The sequence below is a fragment of the Pinus tabuliformis genome, chromosome 7 (assembly GCF_031772625.1).
Source record: "Pinus tabuliformis cultivar Carrire ecotype Pingquan chromosome 7, CPIR1, whole genome shotgun sequence".
In the NCBI taxonomy this organism is placed as follows: Eukaryota; Viridiplantae; Streptophyta; class Pinopsida; order Pinales; family Pinaceae; genus Pinus; species Pinus tabuliformis.
Window position 1 is genome coordinate 490,885,326 of NC_142293.1, and position 15,797 is coordinate 490,901,122.

The following is a 15,797-nucleotide window of genomic DNA, read 5'->3' on the forward strand; positions in this document are numbered from 1 at the left end:
AAAAGGAATTATAGTGCTTTATTATTTAAGTATTTTATAATTTAAATATAGTAATTAAGGGCCTTTTATAATTTAAGTATGGGAATTAAAAAATATAATTTTTTATTTTAAATGAGAAAAATTAAATTTGGTACATAAAATAATTTAAAAAATAAAATTAATTTAAATTTATTAATTATGAAGAAGATTAAATTTCACATTGTATAATTTTTTTTAAAAGGATAATAAAATTCATATATTAAGTTTTTGTTTATTTTATTTTTTATTTTTTTGGTAAAATAAATTTTTTAGATTATCAAAAAAGATTAAATAGTGTTTAGATGTATGAGTGTCTTTTGTTTGTTGATGGGTAACTAAATCATTGTCAAAACAAAATTTGTCTAGTAAAGAGCTAAATACCAAAAAATAACAAAAAGAAAGCAAGACTTGAGCATGCTAACTATAATGCTCACAAAGAAATTTACATCTTTCAGAGGCTTTAATGGACTAAAAGACCAAATGGACATAGACTCCAAACATTCAAAGCATTGAAAAGAGGTGGAAGCATTCACCTCAATGGGCATTGGATCAACTATTGACATCGAAACTCCAAACATTCAAAGGATTAAGAAGAAGTGGAAGCATCCACCTCAATGGGCATCATATCAACTAGAACATCTGGAGTAGGTCTCTTTCCATGCATGATAGTAGCCTCCACCCAAGCCAAATGGTTTTCCATGCCTTTGAAGTGTAGTTAGAACTCATATAACATCAACAACATTTCATCTTTCACATCATTTCTTTCCAGGGGGGCCTTCCCCAAGAGTGATTTTAGTTGCCAATAAAGATCTGTAATATGCAAGTAATGGTTCAGTCTCCCCCTTGATTGACCTATATTAGGCACTCAATCTATAACTGTATGAATAATATTTGAATCTTGGAGACAATTTTGCTATGCACTTGTTTCCTCCTCTTCCTCATGCAACTCTTATTGCACCTCCGATGGTGTTTGTTGGTGCAAGTGTCAAGTCAAAGAATGGGCTCTAGGTTTGGCTTGCGAACCATCAGGGAGGCCTCTCCTGCTACCTCCACATCGACAATGGGCTTGCTATCTCATCATCCTCATAGCCTATTGAAACAATACCAAAACTTGTTAAGAATAAAAACTAGCTCAAAACCTCAACCTAACTCAAAACTAAAGATACAAAATAGAGAATGTCAACTGTCTGAAGGTTCATCCTAGCCTAATTCCCAAAAAACCAATAAACAACTAATAAAACAACTCATAGAAATAAAAGAATCTCTTAATTAACTCAGTAAAATTTAGAAATTAATACTAACCACGAATAAAAACTTAGCATAAAACACTAAAATATAACTAACACCAATACAACTTATCTATTAATTAAAAAAATTAAACATTAATAAAAATCAATTTTAAAAAATTATAATCACATATAAAAAAAATAATAAACCTAATTTGCATTAAATTAACTTATAAATAAATATGGCTATCTAACTTACCCAAATCACAACCCTATTATTACATAGAGAAATGAGCACATCTCCCTCCATCATTACATAAAGCAACACCCCCTCAGTGATCTCACTTCCCTCACTTGCCTAATTACCCAATGTTTTATAATTTTAAATGGATATGCTCACTTATAAACTTATATTTTTTGTAAACCAGTTTTTAAGTTACTTTTATTAATTAATTTATATTGTTACATATATCTTACTCAAAAGAAATATAACAAAGTAGTTTTCTATATTCAATATTATTGAAATAAGGGCATTGCCAAATAAATTAAGGGGTCACTTTCTTTTGACGCCTTTTTAATAATTATAAAAATAGTTGTGATATTTTATTAAGATATTGTGAGGGATATCACACTTTTATGTTTATATTATTAGTTCTTCTCATTTGGTAGGTGGCATGGACTATAGTAATCAGTTTTTAGCATTTGACATTAGTTTGTATTCAATTTTGTCAAAATCAATTTCTCATATTTGATTGTTTTGAGATTTATCCTTTCTCATTCCATTTAACGTCTTAACGTATTATTTGGCCTCTTCCCAAGGCGGAAGAGGCTGAACTATATATTATATTTTAGTTAATCAGTGCATTTTTAGAATTTTTTTGGAGTGGCCAAGTAATTTTTTGGAGTAAGTAATGTTAGCATTAGTTTGGGTTATTGGGGATTTTTGTTTTTGTTATGGCGGCAGGTGCATTACAGGTGGTGGATGCACATTACAGGTGGTGGATGCATGCATTATAAGTGGAGGTGGAGGTGGAGGATGCATGAAGATGTCATGTCGTGACGGTGGTGGTAGCATAAGATCTAGATGGACAACGGTTCGGTTAATCATTGGAACCTAAACTCTCTAACCCAGGACTTTATCTTGGAAGCATAACAGAGCAACCCTGGAACTGAAACTCTCTAACCCAAGACTTTATCTTAGAAGCAGAAGCAGAGCAGCCCTAGTATAAATGGAAACGAAAGTTGTTTGAAGTGCCTCCAAGCAGCAGAGGTCCCAGCTAGTGACGGAGGTCCCAGCCAGCGACTATAGCCGACCCTGCACAACTACCAAACATTTCAGATTCTTTAAACTTGAGATCATCAGAATCGTACCTTCAATTCCACCTTGTATTCGCTTGCCCTGCTCCGCTCCTGTTGATCAATTAGTCCCTACAACTAGAATTCCCTTCAATTCCACCTTGTATTCACTTGCCCCGCTCCGCTCCTGTCAATCAATCAGTTCCTAAAACTAGAATGCCCACTACCTGATGAACTATATATAGCGGTAATATTAGCAATATGCTTCGTGGGCTTGGCTTATGGTAAATGGAACTCGATTATTCAGTAGTAGCTCTATATAAGTCAACGAGGTAGGTTAATTATGAACATAGAAACCATCAAAGACAATAGTATAGGTACCAGAGGTGGAAATAGCTATGGGAGAGGAACCTGCAAAGGTAAAGGTTGGGGTAGAGACAGAGCCCGTTGAATAATCAATGAATTCGGCCCATATATGAACCATTGAAGTTGAACCGCCGGAAGCACTCGTTTCAATCCGAAGGCCATGAAAGACAGACGTAAGGTGATATATTGAGATCGAGATTCAGGGTAGAGCAAAGGTGGAGAAAGCACCACTAGCACCGGAAGTTTACCTGGTATAAGCGGGGGTGGAGGTAGCAGAGCTAATTTTTTACCCGATGGAGGAACCGATCCCAACATCCCTTCCAGTTCCTATATATAGGTGTTATTGCACTTCCATTTGTTGCTTACCTTCTAATACTAACATATCATTTCGGGCTGCGTTCGGCAAAGGGTCGAGGAGTGAGGTAGATGAAGATCCAAAAGCAGGCGCAAAGACATATCCTCTAGTTTCATATCCAATTCCATATATGTAGCTTCCAGTAGCGGATTCAATTGACCTGCATCGACATCAAAGAAAGCTGCTCTCCAAGCCCACAGACCGCCTTAAGCTAGATATAAGTAATTGAAGCAAAGATATAACTAGATAAGGCATAGGCATAGGCACCTAGAGTGAAAGCAGGCCTCTCTTTGTAGGATTTGGCTGATAGCTAACTCTTGGGGTTGACGATTTGTGTAATGATAGCTAACTCTTGGGATTGTCGATTCATGTAATGATAGCTAACTCTTGGGGTTGCGCATGAGCAACGCAAGTCCTTCCTCGGCATAGCAAGGGAATTCACAGTGAGCACCTGTAAGCCATGCGGACATCGTAAGTGACAACAGTTCTGTATGGAACCAAAATTATAAACTATGACCTTCATGCGCCATGTGGACCCCACAAGGAGGCCACGCGCCTTACTACTTTGTTCCCTGAAACAACCATGCAAGACATGCAGGATGCCATGTAATTAGTTCAGGTCTCTGGCCAGTGAACACTTTTACACTTCCTTATCCTTTTAGTCTACATATAATCAATATAAGCTAGTCATAAGGAAGAATGGCTCACCCAAGCTTAAACCACTCGATCAATTAGTTCTTATGGTGAAACTGCTTCTCGAACAACCAAAAGGGGGGGTGTAAAGGCTTTCAACATGGTTCTTCAATTGAACCAATAGATTCAACTGGTGATGGTTCTGGAGGTTGCTTTGTTTCTGTATACTTGGATGCCTTGCTTCTGGTGTTGTTGACTCAGCCTCTGTCCTTGGTGTCCCCCCTACTGTGGGATCAATTCGCTTCATTTGGTAAACAACAGATTCTAATACTATAGTGTGGTTTGCTTTTTCTCGAAGTGATCCATCTCTAGTGAGCGTTAGTTCGAATTAGGACAGCATGGGTCTTGCTCGTGTCCATGGTGGATGCACTTGGGATGAGGCTATTACAAACTCTGTTGTGAGCATTTATTTTCTGATGATTTGGCAGCGAATATGATATTGATCGAGGTTGAACCAGTGACAGATAGACGTAGTGACTTAATGCTAGATGCAAATGGTACCTAGTAAGGATGCAGATCCACTTAGATATGAGTCGTCGATGTGGATTACTCTTGCCATCATGTGATCTATTGGACTTGACTTATCGGAATGAGTTTAAGTTTTGGTTAGCATGGTTAAGTATCATGAGTGCAGCCAATAGTAAAGAGCTTTTTCAACTAGCCCCGATTGGTTGATTTGACTATCTTGGATTCTGAGGGATACCGTCAGATAGGCTTATGAGATCGGCTCAAAGGAGCTATTCACAGCTCAAGATCATTTCATCATTTCTCTGAGACAAGAGCAGGTCTTGAGTTGGAAGAGGGCTAGATATTTTCTCTTGAGTTTACGCTTCGATTCCCAAATATTCAATCACCCCTTTCTTATGTGTTAGATGTTGCAAAAATTTAGTGAGAGGCATGGGAATATGAAGCTTACAGATTCCATGCTTGAGGTTGAAAGAAGATGCATTCAATCACTTAGTTCCTATGACCTTAACACTTGAGGTCTTTGTGTCGAGACAACTTTCCTTTGTGTGAGTGCTTTGGATGGTGCAGATATATCGATATACTTTATGATGAGATCTAGGGGTCATTCATACTTAGCAACTTTCTCATGATCTAATGTGACCATAGACTATTCATTGTTATAATTATCTCATCGTTCTGGTGTTTCCTCCTTCCGCAACTATCTTTGTCTTAAGCTACATTAATATCCCCCTAATGGGTATGTTCATGCAGTGATATTTTATTGTAAGCCTGCTATTTTCTGATGATAGATCCGATCCCTTATTATTTCTTCATCTGATGATTTTACATTAACTTAATCCTAAAAAACCCTAAACTATGTCTCATTACATCATTATTATGATTTTCTAGTTTTGTGATCCATTAATGATTGCAAGTGAACTCTAAAGCCTGGATGGGGGTGATCTATCATCTCTTCAGGCATGTGTGTGTGCATGCATCTTTAACATTGCAGAGAATATAGGCAATGCCTTGGGTGCATTGAATATGAATAACAACATAGACTTATCTAAATTGTGGTTTTTCAATTGTCTCCTTCTAGTTATTTACATTAGTTTGCGATATCTGATGCACATTAACATTGCATTTACTTGACTCTGGATGGGGGTGATCTATCATCTCTTCAGGCATGTGTGTGTGCATGCATCTCTAACGTTGCAGAGAATATAGACAATGCCTTCGGTGCATTGAATATGAATAACAACACAGACTTATCTAAACTGCGGTTTTTCAATTGTCTCCTTCTAGTTATTTGCATTAGTTTGCGATATTTGATGCACATTAACATTGATTTTACTTGACTGCTCTATCTAATACTACCATTGGCACAATTCTTACAAATAGGATTTTCAATTGACATCTTTAGTGCACTTTCCTCACTTATGATGCACAACTTCGTGACTTTGGTATGAGAGATCTTACTGGTTGTTCTTTTCCATTAGCATGAATTTTTTTAATGATGCAGCTACTGCAAGGTTGTAGATGGGTTGAATATAGTTCCTTTGTTCCCAGACCAAGGGAATGCCTCTATGGTTCCATTGGTTGGATTTCCTTTTTGTACATCAGTTACAACATCAGTGTATGCCTCTGTGGTTCCATTGGTTGGATTTTCTTTTTTCACATCAGTGTAGAGCAACTCTTTCGACACCTTATTTTTCAATATTTGTGTTAGGTCTCTCTCTTGTTGTTGACACCCCAGCTATTGCATTTCATGTTGCATGACATTAGAGCAAAACATCAATATGAATTCTGATTCAGTCGATTCTTTCTTCCTACTGCTTTCAAATATTGATTTCCAAACTTTTAAGATTTTCAAATATGAACTGTTGCTTCTTGTCATGGTTTTCATTCTTGAAAAGGATGACTTTGTATCTTCTGGAAGTTTACACAGATACTCTGCATTAAAGAAAATGTTGATATTATCTGACCCGTCACTCTTTTGTTATGCAATAATTTATTCCACATCTTTATTTAATTCTTCTAATACAACAATTTTGTTATCCAATAATTTATTCCACATCTTTATTTAATTATTCTAATACGACCATTACCATGATTTGGCAGTTTCATGATCTTTATTCAACCATTAGCAATTCTTACCACTATGACTCCAGTTACATATTGATCTGCTCCTGGTGCTGTTGGTTCATTGACTTGATCAACTTACTATTAGGAATCAACTGCTTCATATACTGTGAAAAAAGTGGTGTTGCTTCTTCAATAGAAGACAATTTGTTGGATCGACTGAGGTTTTGTAGGGTCTATTGGTCTGTAGGATCTTATCCTGCTTGCCTTGCCAATGATAGATTGGCAGGTAGCTTGTATGTTTGATCTTTCAATCACGCTGCACCCCACAGATTGTGTTGGTGACCTAACCTAATCAACTTCATTGTTGCTTAGATTCTTCAAAAGCTAACAGACTTGTCTTTCCCACATGGCCACTCTGTTCTTGTAGTATTCTTGACATTTTCTATATAGAGAAGAAGACATGCATTGCTAAATTGTATGTTTAAAGTGCCTAACATACTTGTCTTTCCCACATTGACATTTTCTATATAAAGAAGTAGACATGCATTGCTAAATTGTATATTTAAAGTGCAAAATATGACTTCTTTTGTGAGAGGTTTTGTTGTTTTTCATTTCTTGTTTGCACCAACTTTTATGTTTTCCATTATTACCATTTTGGCAGTTTTTCTGTTATGGAGGTTTTGTGACAACCTAGAGAGTTAAGACGCTGCATTGAAAGGGATCCTATATGACTATATGCTTGTAAATTTCACATTTTCCAAACGCATAATACAGTTTGCACAATATTATATTTCCAGTGTTCTAGATTATTAGATAGCAGAGGAATCTATAGACCATCACGATGTGAATGTGAGATGTTTTAGTTTGATTGAGCTGAAATATGATGTTATTTGAGGTTTAGTATTCCACAATTCAACATGATTGTGAAGATTTGAATCTATTTTATTTATGTTTTGCATTGTATCTCTTTGTGCTTGAAAGAAATGGATTTCTTATATGTTCCATTTGCTCATTTTCTAGTTGCTGTTATTTAGAAAATTAAGACTTTTTGGATATAATTGAGCCGAATATCACTGGTGAAGTCTCTATTATGTGCCATATTTTATGGTGACTATCTTTGCAATCATGTTGCAGGGTGATCAAACACAACAAAGCCCTTTTCTTTACTAGCATTGATTCCTATCATCATGTGCTACTGTTAAAGGTTTTCATGGGCTGAATTGTGCAGGAGTTTAGTAAAGTAGCATTAAATTTGCAAGAAATTTGGTCTCTGGGACTTTTACCCTCGAGGACTAGATGGCATACAAAGATGATTTGGAGACGGGAAATGGGGCTGACAGTAGAGATGTAAAGAAGCCTCTTTTAGAAAAAAGAAGTAGTCGACATAGCAGATCAAAATCTAGTCATCCTAGTGGTAAAGGGGCTAAAAGTGTAGATTTTCAAGCCCTCCAAGGGAGTTCTCTTGTTGCAATACTTTGTACATCTATTGTTGCCTTGGGGCCTATAGAGTTTGGATTCTGTGTAAGTCATTTTTCTTATTTCTTAGTTTGCTTCTCAACGTTTGTCTTGAATTCCTTTCAGTCTTCAAAACAGGGAAAGGTTGATTAAATTTCTCACGATTCTGACAAAGTAATGTTGTAACAGGTTGGATATTCTTCGCCTACTCAAAATGGGATCGTTGATGATCTTGGTTTAACCTTGTCTCAGGTACGCTTTCACTGTTAGAAGATTTTTAAGGGCATGCCTTTCAGTTAGACTTTTATGAAAAATACACAGACAATCATACATCTCTTCAGAAATTCATGGACCTATTTAATATCTATTTAGGTGTATTTACTATTGTCCAACACAATCAGTCCATAAGTTTTGAATGCTCCCATAAAAGATTTCAATTGTTGCCTACTGAGTTATAGTGGTTGATCTTTCCCAACGGGGCTACAGAAAATCCCATTGTGACCTAAAACATGTTGAATTATGTGTTAGTTCTCTTTTGTAGTTACAGGAGGTTATCAAACAAGAAAGGAAAAAGAATTTGAATACAACCACACAAGTAAAAAACTCAAGATTTACATGGTAAACCCTGGCAGGATGTCAAGGAAACATCCATGGGGCTAGGGATTGGAATTTCTATTCAATCAATAAATGATTCTCCATCCACAATAGTTCGAGCATTCATCAATTTTATATGAGTCTCCTCAATTACAAAACTGTTGATTCGGTATGAAACTAACTTGTCAATAACTATATAAGTTTACCCAAATTTATATTAATTAGCTGTCAATTACCAACAAACTCCACCTTGACAACAATTTTCCTAATCCCTTGCCCATGTCCATTCATCATCTCTTCTGCAAGCCAAGAGAAGCTAAACACCATCGCAACTTCTCTACTGTAACTGGATTTGTGAATATGTCTGCACAATTCTCCCGTGTATGGACCTTTTGAAGAGCTACTTTTCTGCCATTGATCACATGTCTTAGAAAATGATACCTTACATCAATGTGCTTGGTTCTGTTGTGATAAGTAGGGTTTGTAGCCAAGTGAATAGCACTCTGACTGTCACAAAGTACATTCACTTTCTCCTGCGTCATTCCAATCTCATCAAGTAGACCCTTTAACCAGATTGCTTCTTTACTGACATCTGAAGCAACTATATATTCTGCTTCGGTAGTGGACAACGCAACTGTTTCTTGAAGCTTTGACATCCAACTAATTGCTCCACTTGCAAGAGTAAAGACATAATCTGTAGTAGATCTTCTTTTGTCCAAATCACCTGCATAATCAGCATCTACATATCTCACACTGATCCTTCACTACCATTAAAGATGATGCAACAGTCATTTGTGCCTCTTAGATATCTAAGCACCCATTTCACTGCTTGCCAATGTTCTTCACTTGGATTTTCCATGAACCTACTAACAACTCCAACTGCATGTGAAATGTCAGGTCTTGCAGATACCATCGCATACATTAAGTTTCCTACAGCATTTGCATATGGTACATGAGATATATATTGCTTTTCTTTATCAGTTCTAGGACTCAAAACTGAAGAAAGCTTAAAATGGGAAGCTAATGGAACATTAACAGGATTCACATTGTTCATACAAAAGTTTTCAAGTACTTTCTCCACATACTTCTGCTGTGATAGCTAAAGCTTACCATTTTTCCTGTCTCTATGTATCTCCATGCCCAAGATATGTTTTGTTGCGCCAAGATCCTTCATATCAAATGCCCTAGAGAGTTGAGCCTTTAACCTATTGATTTATTCCATGCTTTTGCTTACAATAAGAATATCGTCAACATACAAAACTAAGATAATGAATATGCCATTGAAAATATTGAAGTATACACAATGATCATACTCACTTCTAATAATTTTTTGGCTCACCATGAAGGAGTCAAACTTCTTGTACCATTGTCTGGGAGACTGCCTCAGACCATACAATGATTTCCTGAGCTTGCAAACTAATCTTCTACCGCGACCTTGTACAAAACCTTATGGTTGTTCCATATATAACTCTTCATTCAAATCACCATGTAGAAAAGTTGTTTTAACAACTAACTGTTCTAACTCAAGGTTAAGTAATGCAGTTAGTGCCAACACAATACGAATAGAAACAAGTTTTACAACTGGTGAAAAAATATCATGAAAGTCGATACCTTCAACCTGAGAATACTCTTTTTCTACCAGTCTCACCTTATACCTTTCGATACTTCCATCAACTTTCCATTTCAATTTGAAGACCCATTTGCATCCAACAACACTTCTCCCTTCAGGAAGTTCTACAAGATCCTAGGTATTGTTCTTGGCTAAGGAATCCATTTCTTCTTCCATAGCCATTTTCCATTTTTCGCTATCTGTATCATCTACTGCTTATTGATAACAAGAAGGTTCCCCATCTTCAGTAATCAAAGCAAAAGATGAAGTAGAATCTTCATACCTTTTGGGAGTTTTTCTTTCCCTTGTAGACCTTCTTAGAGTGATTGGTTTCTGAACTGGTTCAGAAACTTCAACAATTTCCTTTGTATCTTCAACACCTTTTTCTCCAGAAGTCTCTTCTTCCTTTTAATTGTCACCGAAAGGTCTAGCCTCCAACTGAATTTGTTGATTTGGCGATACCTGTTCCTATTCAATTCTTTCAACATTTGATTTTAAAAGAGAAGATTCATCAAATGTTACATCTCTACTAATGACTATCTTCCGTGATGTAATATCCCACAACCTGTATCCTTTCACCGCATAGTCATACCCAACAAATACATAAAATTTCGATTTTGGATCTAATTTTGAACGCTAACTTTTAGGAATAAGAGCATAAACATCACAGTTCTTTTCTCTACCATTGCTTTAAATTGTTTAAAGATATTGAATACATCAGCTTTCTTTTTCAGCATAAAGACCCAAACTTTAAGGGAGAAATCATCAATAAACGTTAAAAAATATAGAGCACCTCCATATGATACAACAGGAGATGGTCCCCACAAATCAGAATAAATATAGTCTAAAATATCTTTACTATTATGATTTCGAGTTTTAAATCTTTGTTTACACTGTTTTCCATACACACTATGTTTACAGAAATCCAACTTCAAAGATTTCAGATCAGGAAGAGATTTACGTTTCATCAGTATCTGAAGACCTTTCTCGCTCATGTGACCCAATCGTTGATGCCATAGGCAAGTACCTTCTTCTTCTTTTTCTGACACAATCACTGCTTCACTGACCTGAGTACTTCCTTTGAGTCTGTAAATATTTTTGACCTTTTCTGCTTTCATAACAACTAGGGCACCTTTAGAGACTTTCAGCACTCCATTCTGACTTGTAAACTTATAACCATCTGAATCCAACACTCCCAAAGAAATCAAATTTTTCTTCAATTCAGGTACATGTCTAACACTAGTTAATGTTCTAACTGTGTTATCATACATTTTAATCCTGATATTTCCCAACCCAACAATCTGACATGTTACATTATTACCCATAAACACAAAACTACCATTTACATCTTCATATGAAGTAAACCAATTTCTGTGTGGACACATGTGATGAGAAGCACCAGAGTCTAACAACCAACTTTCAAAACCCTAAGAGACATTACATATAGGTAAAGTTTCATCTATCATACATAATTCTTTAGCAGATAAAACTTCGTCTGTCATACCTGAATCAACCTGATTTGCTTCCTTCTTTGGGTCATCAGACTCTTTTCGTTTCCAACAATCCTTCTTAAGGTGTCCAATTTTGTTGCGGTGCCAACATTTTTCCTTACACTTCTGTCCCTTTGATTTAGATCTGGAAGACCCTCTTGTTTTTTCTCCTTTTTCCTTTGACCATCCTCTAGATATCATGGCTTCTGGTGTTGTTGTTTCAACATTGGATTTCCTTCGTACTTCTTCAGATAAGATAGATCCCACAACTGATTCAAATTACAAAAAATCAGCGGTGCTCAAACCGATTGAAGTTACGAAGTGGTCCCATGACTCAGGTAGAGAGCACAACAAGGTTATAACTTTGTCTTCTTCCTGAATTTTAACTTCCATATATGATAATTGGCATATAAGTGTATTAAAATCATTTAAATGCTCTACAACTTTTGAAACCTCCTTCATATGAAGATTGTACAATTGTCTTTTCAAATAAATTCTATTGGTTAACGACTTTTTCATATATAGTTTTTCCAGTTTTTTTGGTAAGCCTGAAGCTGTACTCTCTTCAACAATGTTGAAGAGAACTTCATCTGCCAGGCATAACCTGATGGTACTGAGAGCTCGGGCATCCAAGTCCTCCCAGTCCGAATCTTTCATGCTAGCAGGTTTCTTCTTTGCCTCGTCCAAAGATTTGTGCAACCCTTGTTGCACCAGCAAATCCCTAACTTTCAGTTTCCAAAGAGCAAAGTTGTTATGGCCGGTGAATTTCTCCACCTTGAACTTTGCATTTGTCATTTTAGCCATTTCTTTCCTACAAATCCTTCCTCCTAGGGTTTCCTTTTTTCAACTAGGGTTTATTTTGGTTTCCCTTATTCAAAAATCTGAGTAAAACCAAATTTCTCAATCTCCCCTTTTAAGAAAAAACAAAAACTTATTTCAATTTTTTCGATTCTGTTATTTTTTTTTTTTTAAATGCCCCCCTTTTTCAAATAGAGAAACCCTTCAACAGATTTTGTTGAAAAAAAAACTTGTTTTCCTTCAAATTAATGAAACCCTACTCTTCTCCCATCAGTTTTAACAAATTTTTGGAAAATTTTCCACTAGTTTTTTTTTAGAGTACAAAAAATTTCTGGGAAAAATTTGCTTTCAAATTATTTCACTGTAAAAGAAAAATTACTCAGATATTCCACAGTAGATTGATGCAAAACCTTCTTCCCAAATGGCTGCAGCGACAATGTCTCTATGCAGAATCGATGTGCCCTTCACAACAGCAGCAGGGGCTTGCTCTTTACAATAACAACGACAAGGGTTCACAATGCATTTCCTTTGAAGTGTGGCTCAAACAATGGACAGTGGCGGTGGTTGCATTTTTCTTCACACGTAGAGGGCTGGCGGCATTCTCTTCATGGGGTAGACAAACGGGCTTCCCTACCACAACTCTTTCCAGCAGTGCTATCCCTTTTTTCTTTTCGTCTGCAACATCAAATTTTATTGGTGACGACTTGTTGCCTGAAAAAAATGGTTGTCTTGCTCCTATGCGACACTCTAGAAATTTTTCAGTGGTTGCTGCTCTTTGATTGATAGTTTCTTTAGTTCTTCAGCAATCGACAGATCGAGTGCATTTGACTTGAGTCAAAGACTGCTCTTCGACGGCGACAACATCTCTCTCTAGCGGATTTGTCTCATGGCTATGATGGGATTTCTTTAACCGAGCTCTGATACCAATTGTAGTTACAATAGGTTAATTTAACCAAGAAAGAAATGAAACTGAATACAACCACACAAGTAAAAAACTCAAGATTTACGTGGTAAAACCCTGACAGGGTGTCAAGGAAACATCCATGGGGCAAGGGATTGGAATTTATATTCAATCAATAAATGATTCTCCATCCATAATAGTTCGGGCATTCATCAGTTTTATATGAGCCTCCTCAGTTACATAACTGTTGATTCGGTATGAAACTAACTTGTCAATAACTAATACAATTTTACCCAAATTTACATTAATTAGTTGTCAATTACCAACATCTTTATTTGGATCCTTATCAAACTTAGGAGCCATGGTGGGTGCAATAGTCAGTGGACATGTTGCTGATTATATTGGATGGAAAGGCGTAAGTACCTTTAATATTCTATGTTTGTATGCAGGCATTATTAGTGGCTGCCATTCCAAATATTATTGGGTGGCTTGTCATTTTCTTTGCAAAGGCAAGTTAAGCTATCTTAGAGAAGGGTCTTGACTAGAAATTGGAAAGTTTCTGGTTCATTTGGATTCTAAATTGGAAGCCAATTCTTTATTTGATCCTGCTATGGCTGCAGGATTCTTTATTTTTATACTGGGGAAGATTGTTCACAGGGTTTGGAGTTGGGGTCATCTCATTTGCTGTAAGTAAGACCTTTCTCACAAGGTTGGGAAAGGGCTAGTAGTATTTTAAATGTTTTCTATATTTAGGTGTAGAATATGTGAATGAAGATTATGTATACAAAACTACAAATGGACAAGTATGATTCTAACATACAATATTTGATATGGTTCTTTTAGGTACCTGTATACATATCTGAGATAGCACCAAGGCACCTTCGAGGAGGTCTTGGGGCAGTAAATCAGGTGAGATTTTGTTGTATTAGTAATTTTAGTAACATTTAGTCTTGTTACTGTCTTCTGAAGTGCTAGAGTAAATATGATTGTGCATAAATTTCAATATTCAGAATCACTAATGGTGATTTACTAAAAATCCATACGAATAATATGTTTGATAATAACTATTGATTTTTTTAACAGCTCTCAGTGGCAGTTGGTATTATGCTGGCATACTTGTTTGGGCTATTCATTTCCTGGAGGCCTCTTGCAATTATAGGTATACCTTGAATTCATTTTTGTTGGGGATAGTTTATGGAGATCCTTTATCATTTTCCAAATAATAGCCATATAATGACATCTTTAGTTGGGCAGGCATAATTCCTTGTGCCCTTTTGGTGCTTGGACTCTTCTTTATCCCAGAATCACCAAGATGGTTGGTGAGTTAGTAGCACATTCAAGCATGTACACTGAAATGATATGACACTTTCTGTTGGTGCCCTTGTCACTGATTTACTATGATCCATTATCAGTAAGGTCTCATTCTTTATGCTCATACACATGCAGGCAAAGATTGGTAATAAAAGTTTTGAAGATTCATTGCAGGCTCTTCGAGGCTCTGATGTCGATGTTTCAATTTTTTGCAGAAAATGTGCTCATTCAATTGTTTATACTTTTCCTTCTGTCTGTATGCTTTCCCAATCTTGAATTCATTTCTCATCATTCATTTTCCTTTCCATTTCCATTTTCAGAAGTCTGTATGGTTTCTTATTTCTTTCAGTTTTTTTGGCCTTTGCAAATGGTCTGGGTATTGCACAATACATATCACAGGAATTAATCCTTTTTTTTTAATATACTGGGACAATTATCTTCTAACTAATCACAATTTTGTTTTCGTTGTGGTTCAGAGTATCATGGAGACGGGCAATCAACAAAGTAGCATCAAGACATCAGAGCTTTTTGAGCGCAAATATGCATTGCCTTTGACCGTGAGTCACATCTTGAATGTCATTTGATTTGGTGCTATTTTCAAATGTGCTTTGATAAGTGGAGGCATGTTTGTCACTTTGAAATGAGAATGATCTGTATTAAATGAGAATGTATCCTCAAATGGAGGACAGTGGTACTGAAGGTTCAAGTGATGATGAAGTGTTGTAGTTACGGGAAGATGGATATCATGATGCACAGAATGACCTTGAGGCTGAGCTCGAGGATGACCCTGATCGTGTGCTTAGTGGGACTCTCAGTGAAAGCAGCGACAATGGGGGCAGTGACTTATATGATTACAAAGTTTGTAGTGATTGGTGTTATTGCTTTGCTTCTATGCAGTCTTTTATTGTTAAATTGTGAATATTTTGTTTTCCATTTTTCAATATTTCAACTTTTTGAGTCGCAGGTTAGTTTTTCACTGTATGAACTCCAAAAGTGCAGACTCTTCGTTGACTTATTATTACTTTTAGCACTCAAACCCACATTTTATCAATTTTGGTGAATATTTGAAAAATTCATATTTTTATTCATAATTGATTATAGCTTGGAAATTTTGAGACAACACTGGATTGAAGGATCTCAACTGCAGAAGTCA

At 36.2% G+C, this 15,797-nt stretch overlaps 1 protein-coding gene across 1 annotated transcript; it reads left to right on the plus strand.

The window, feature by feature from the left end:
• Nucleotides 1–7,782: 7,782 nt before the first annotated feature.
• On the plus strand, nucleotides 7,783–15,562 carry LOC149248176 (sugar transporter ERD6-like 6). The gene is made up of 11 exons (XM_089448022.1): nucleotides 7,783–8,007; nucleotides 8,131–8,186; nucleotides 13,646–13,748; nucleotides 13,783–13,842; nucleotides 13,954–14,019; nucleotides 14,177–14,242; nucleotides 14,417–14,492; nucleotides 14,588–14,652; nucleotides 14,780–14,858; nucleotides 15,110–15,201; nucleotides 15,371–15,562. Exons 1-11 carry the CDS (start codon nucleotides 7,783–7,785, stop codon nucleotides 15,560–15,562), a joined length of 1,080 nt encoding a protein of 359 aa, XP_089304148.1.
• The last annotated feature ends 235 nt before the right edge of the window (nucleotides 15,563–15,797 follow it).

Coding starts and splice junctions, on each gene's coding strand:
- LOC149248176 (XM_089448022.1), top strand. CDS start 7,783: ATGGCATACAAAGATGATTTGGAGACGGGAAATGGGGCTGACAGTAGA. Junction 14,243..14,416: donor GTCTTGGGGCAGTAAATCAG/GTGAGATTTTGT, acceptor TTTTTTTAACAG/CTCTCAGTGGCAGTTGGTAT. Junction 15,202..15,370: donor AATATGCATTGCCTTTGACC/GTGAGTCACATC, acceptor GAAGTGTTGTAG/TTACGGGAAGATGGATATCA.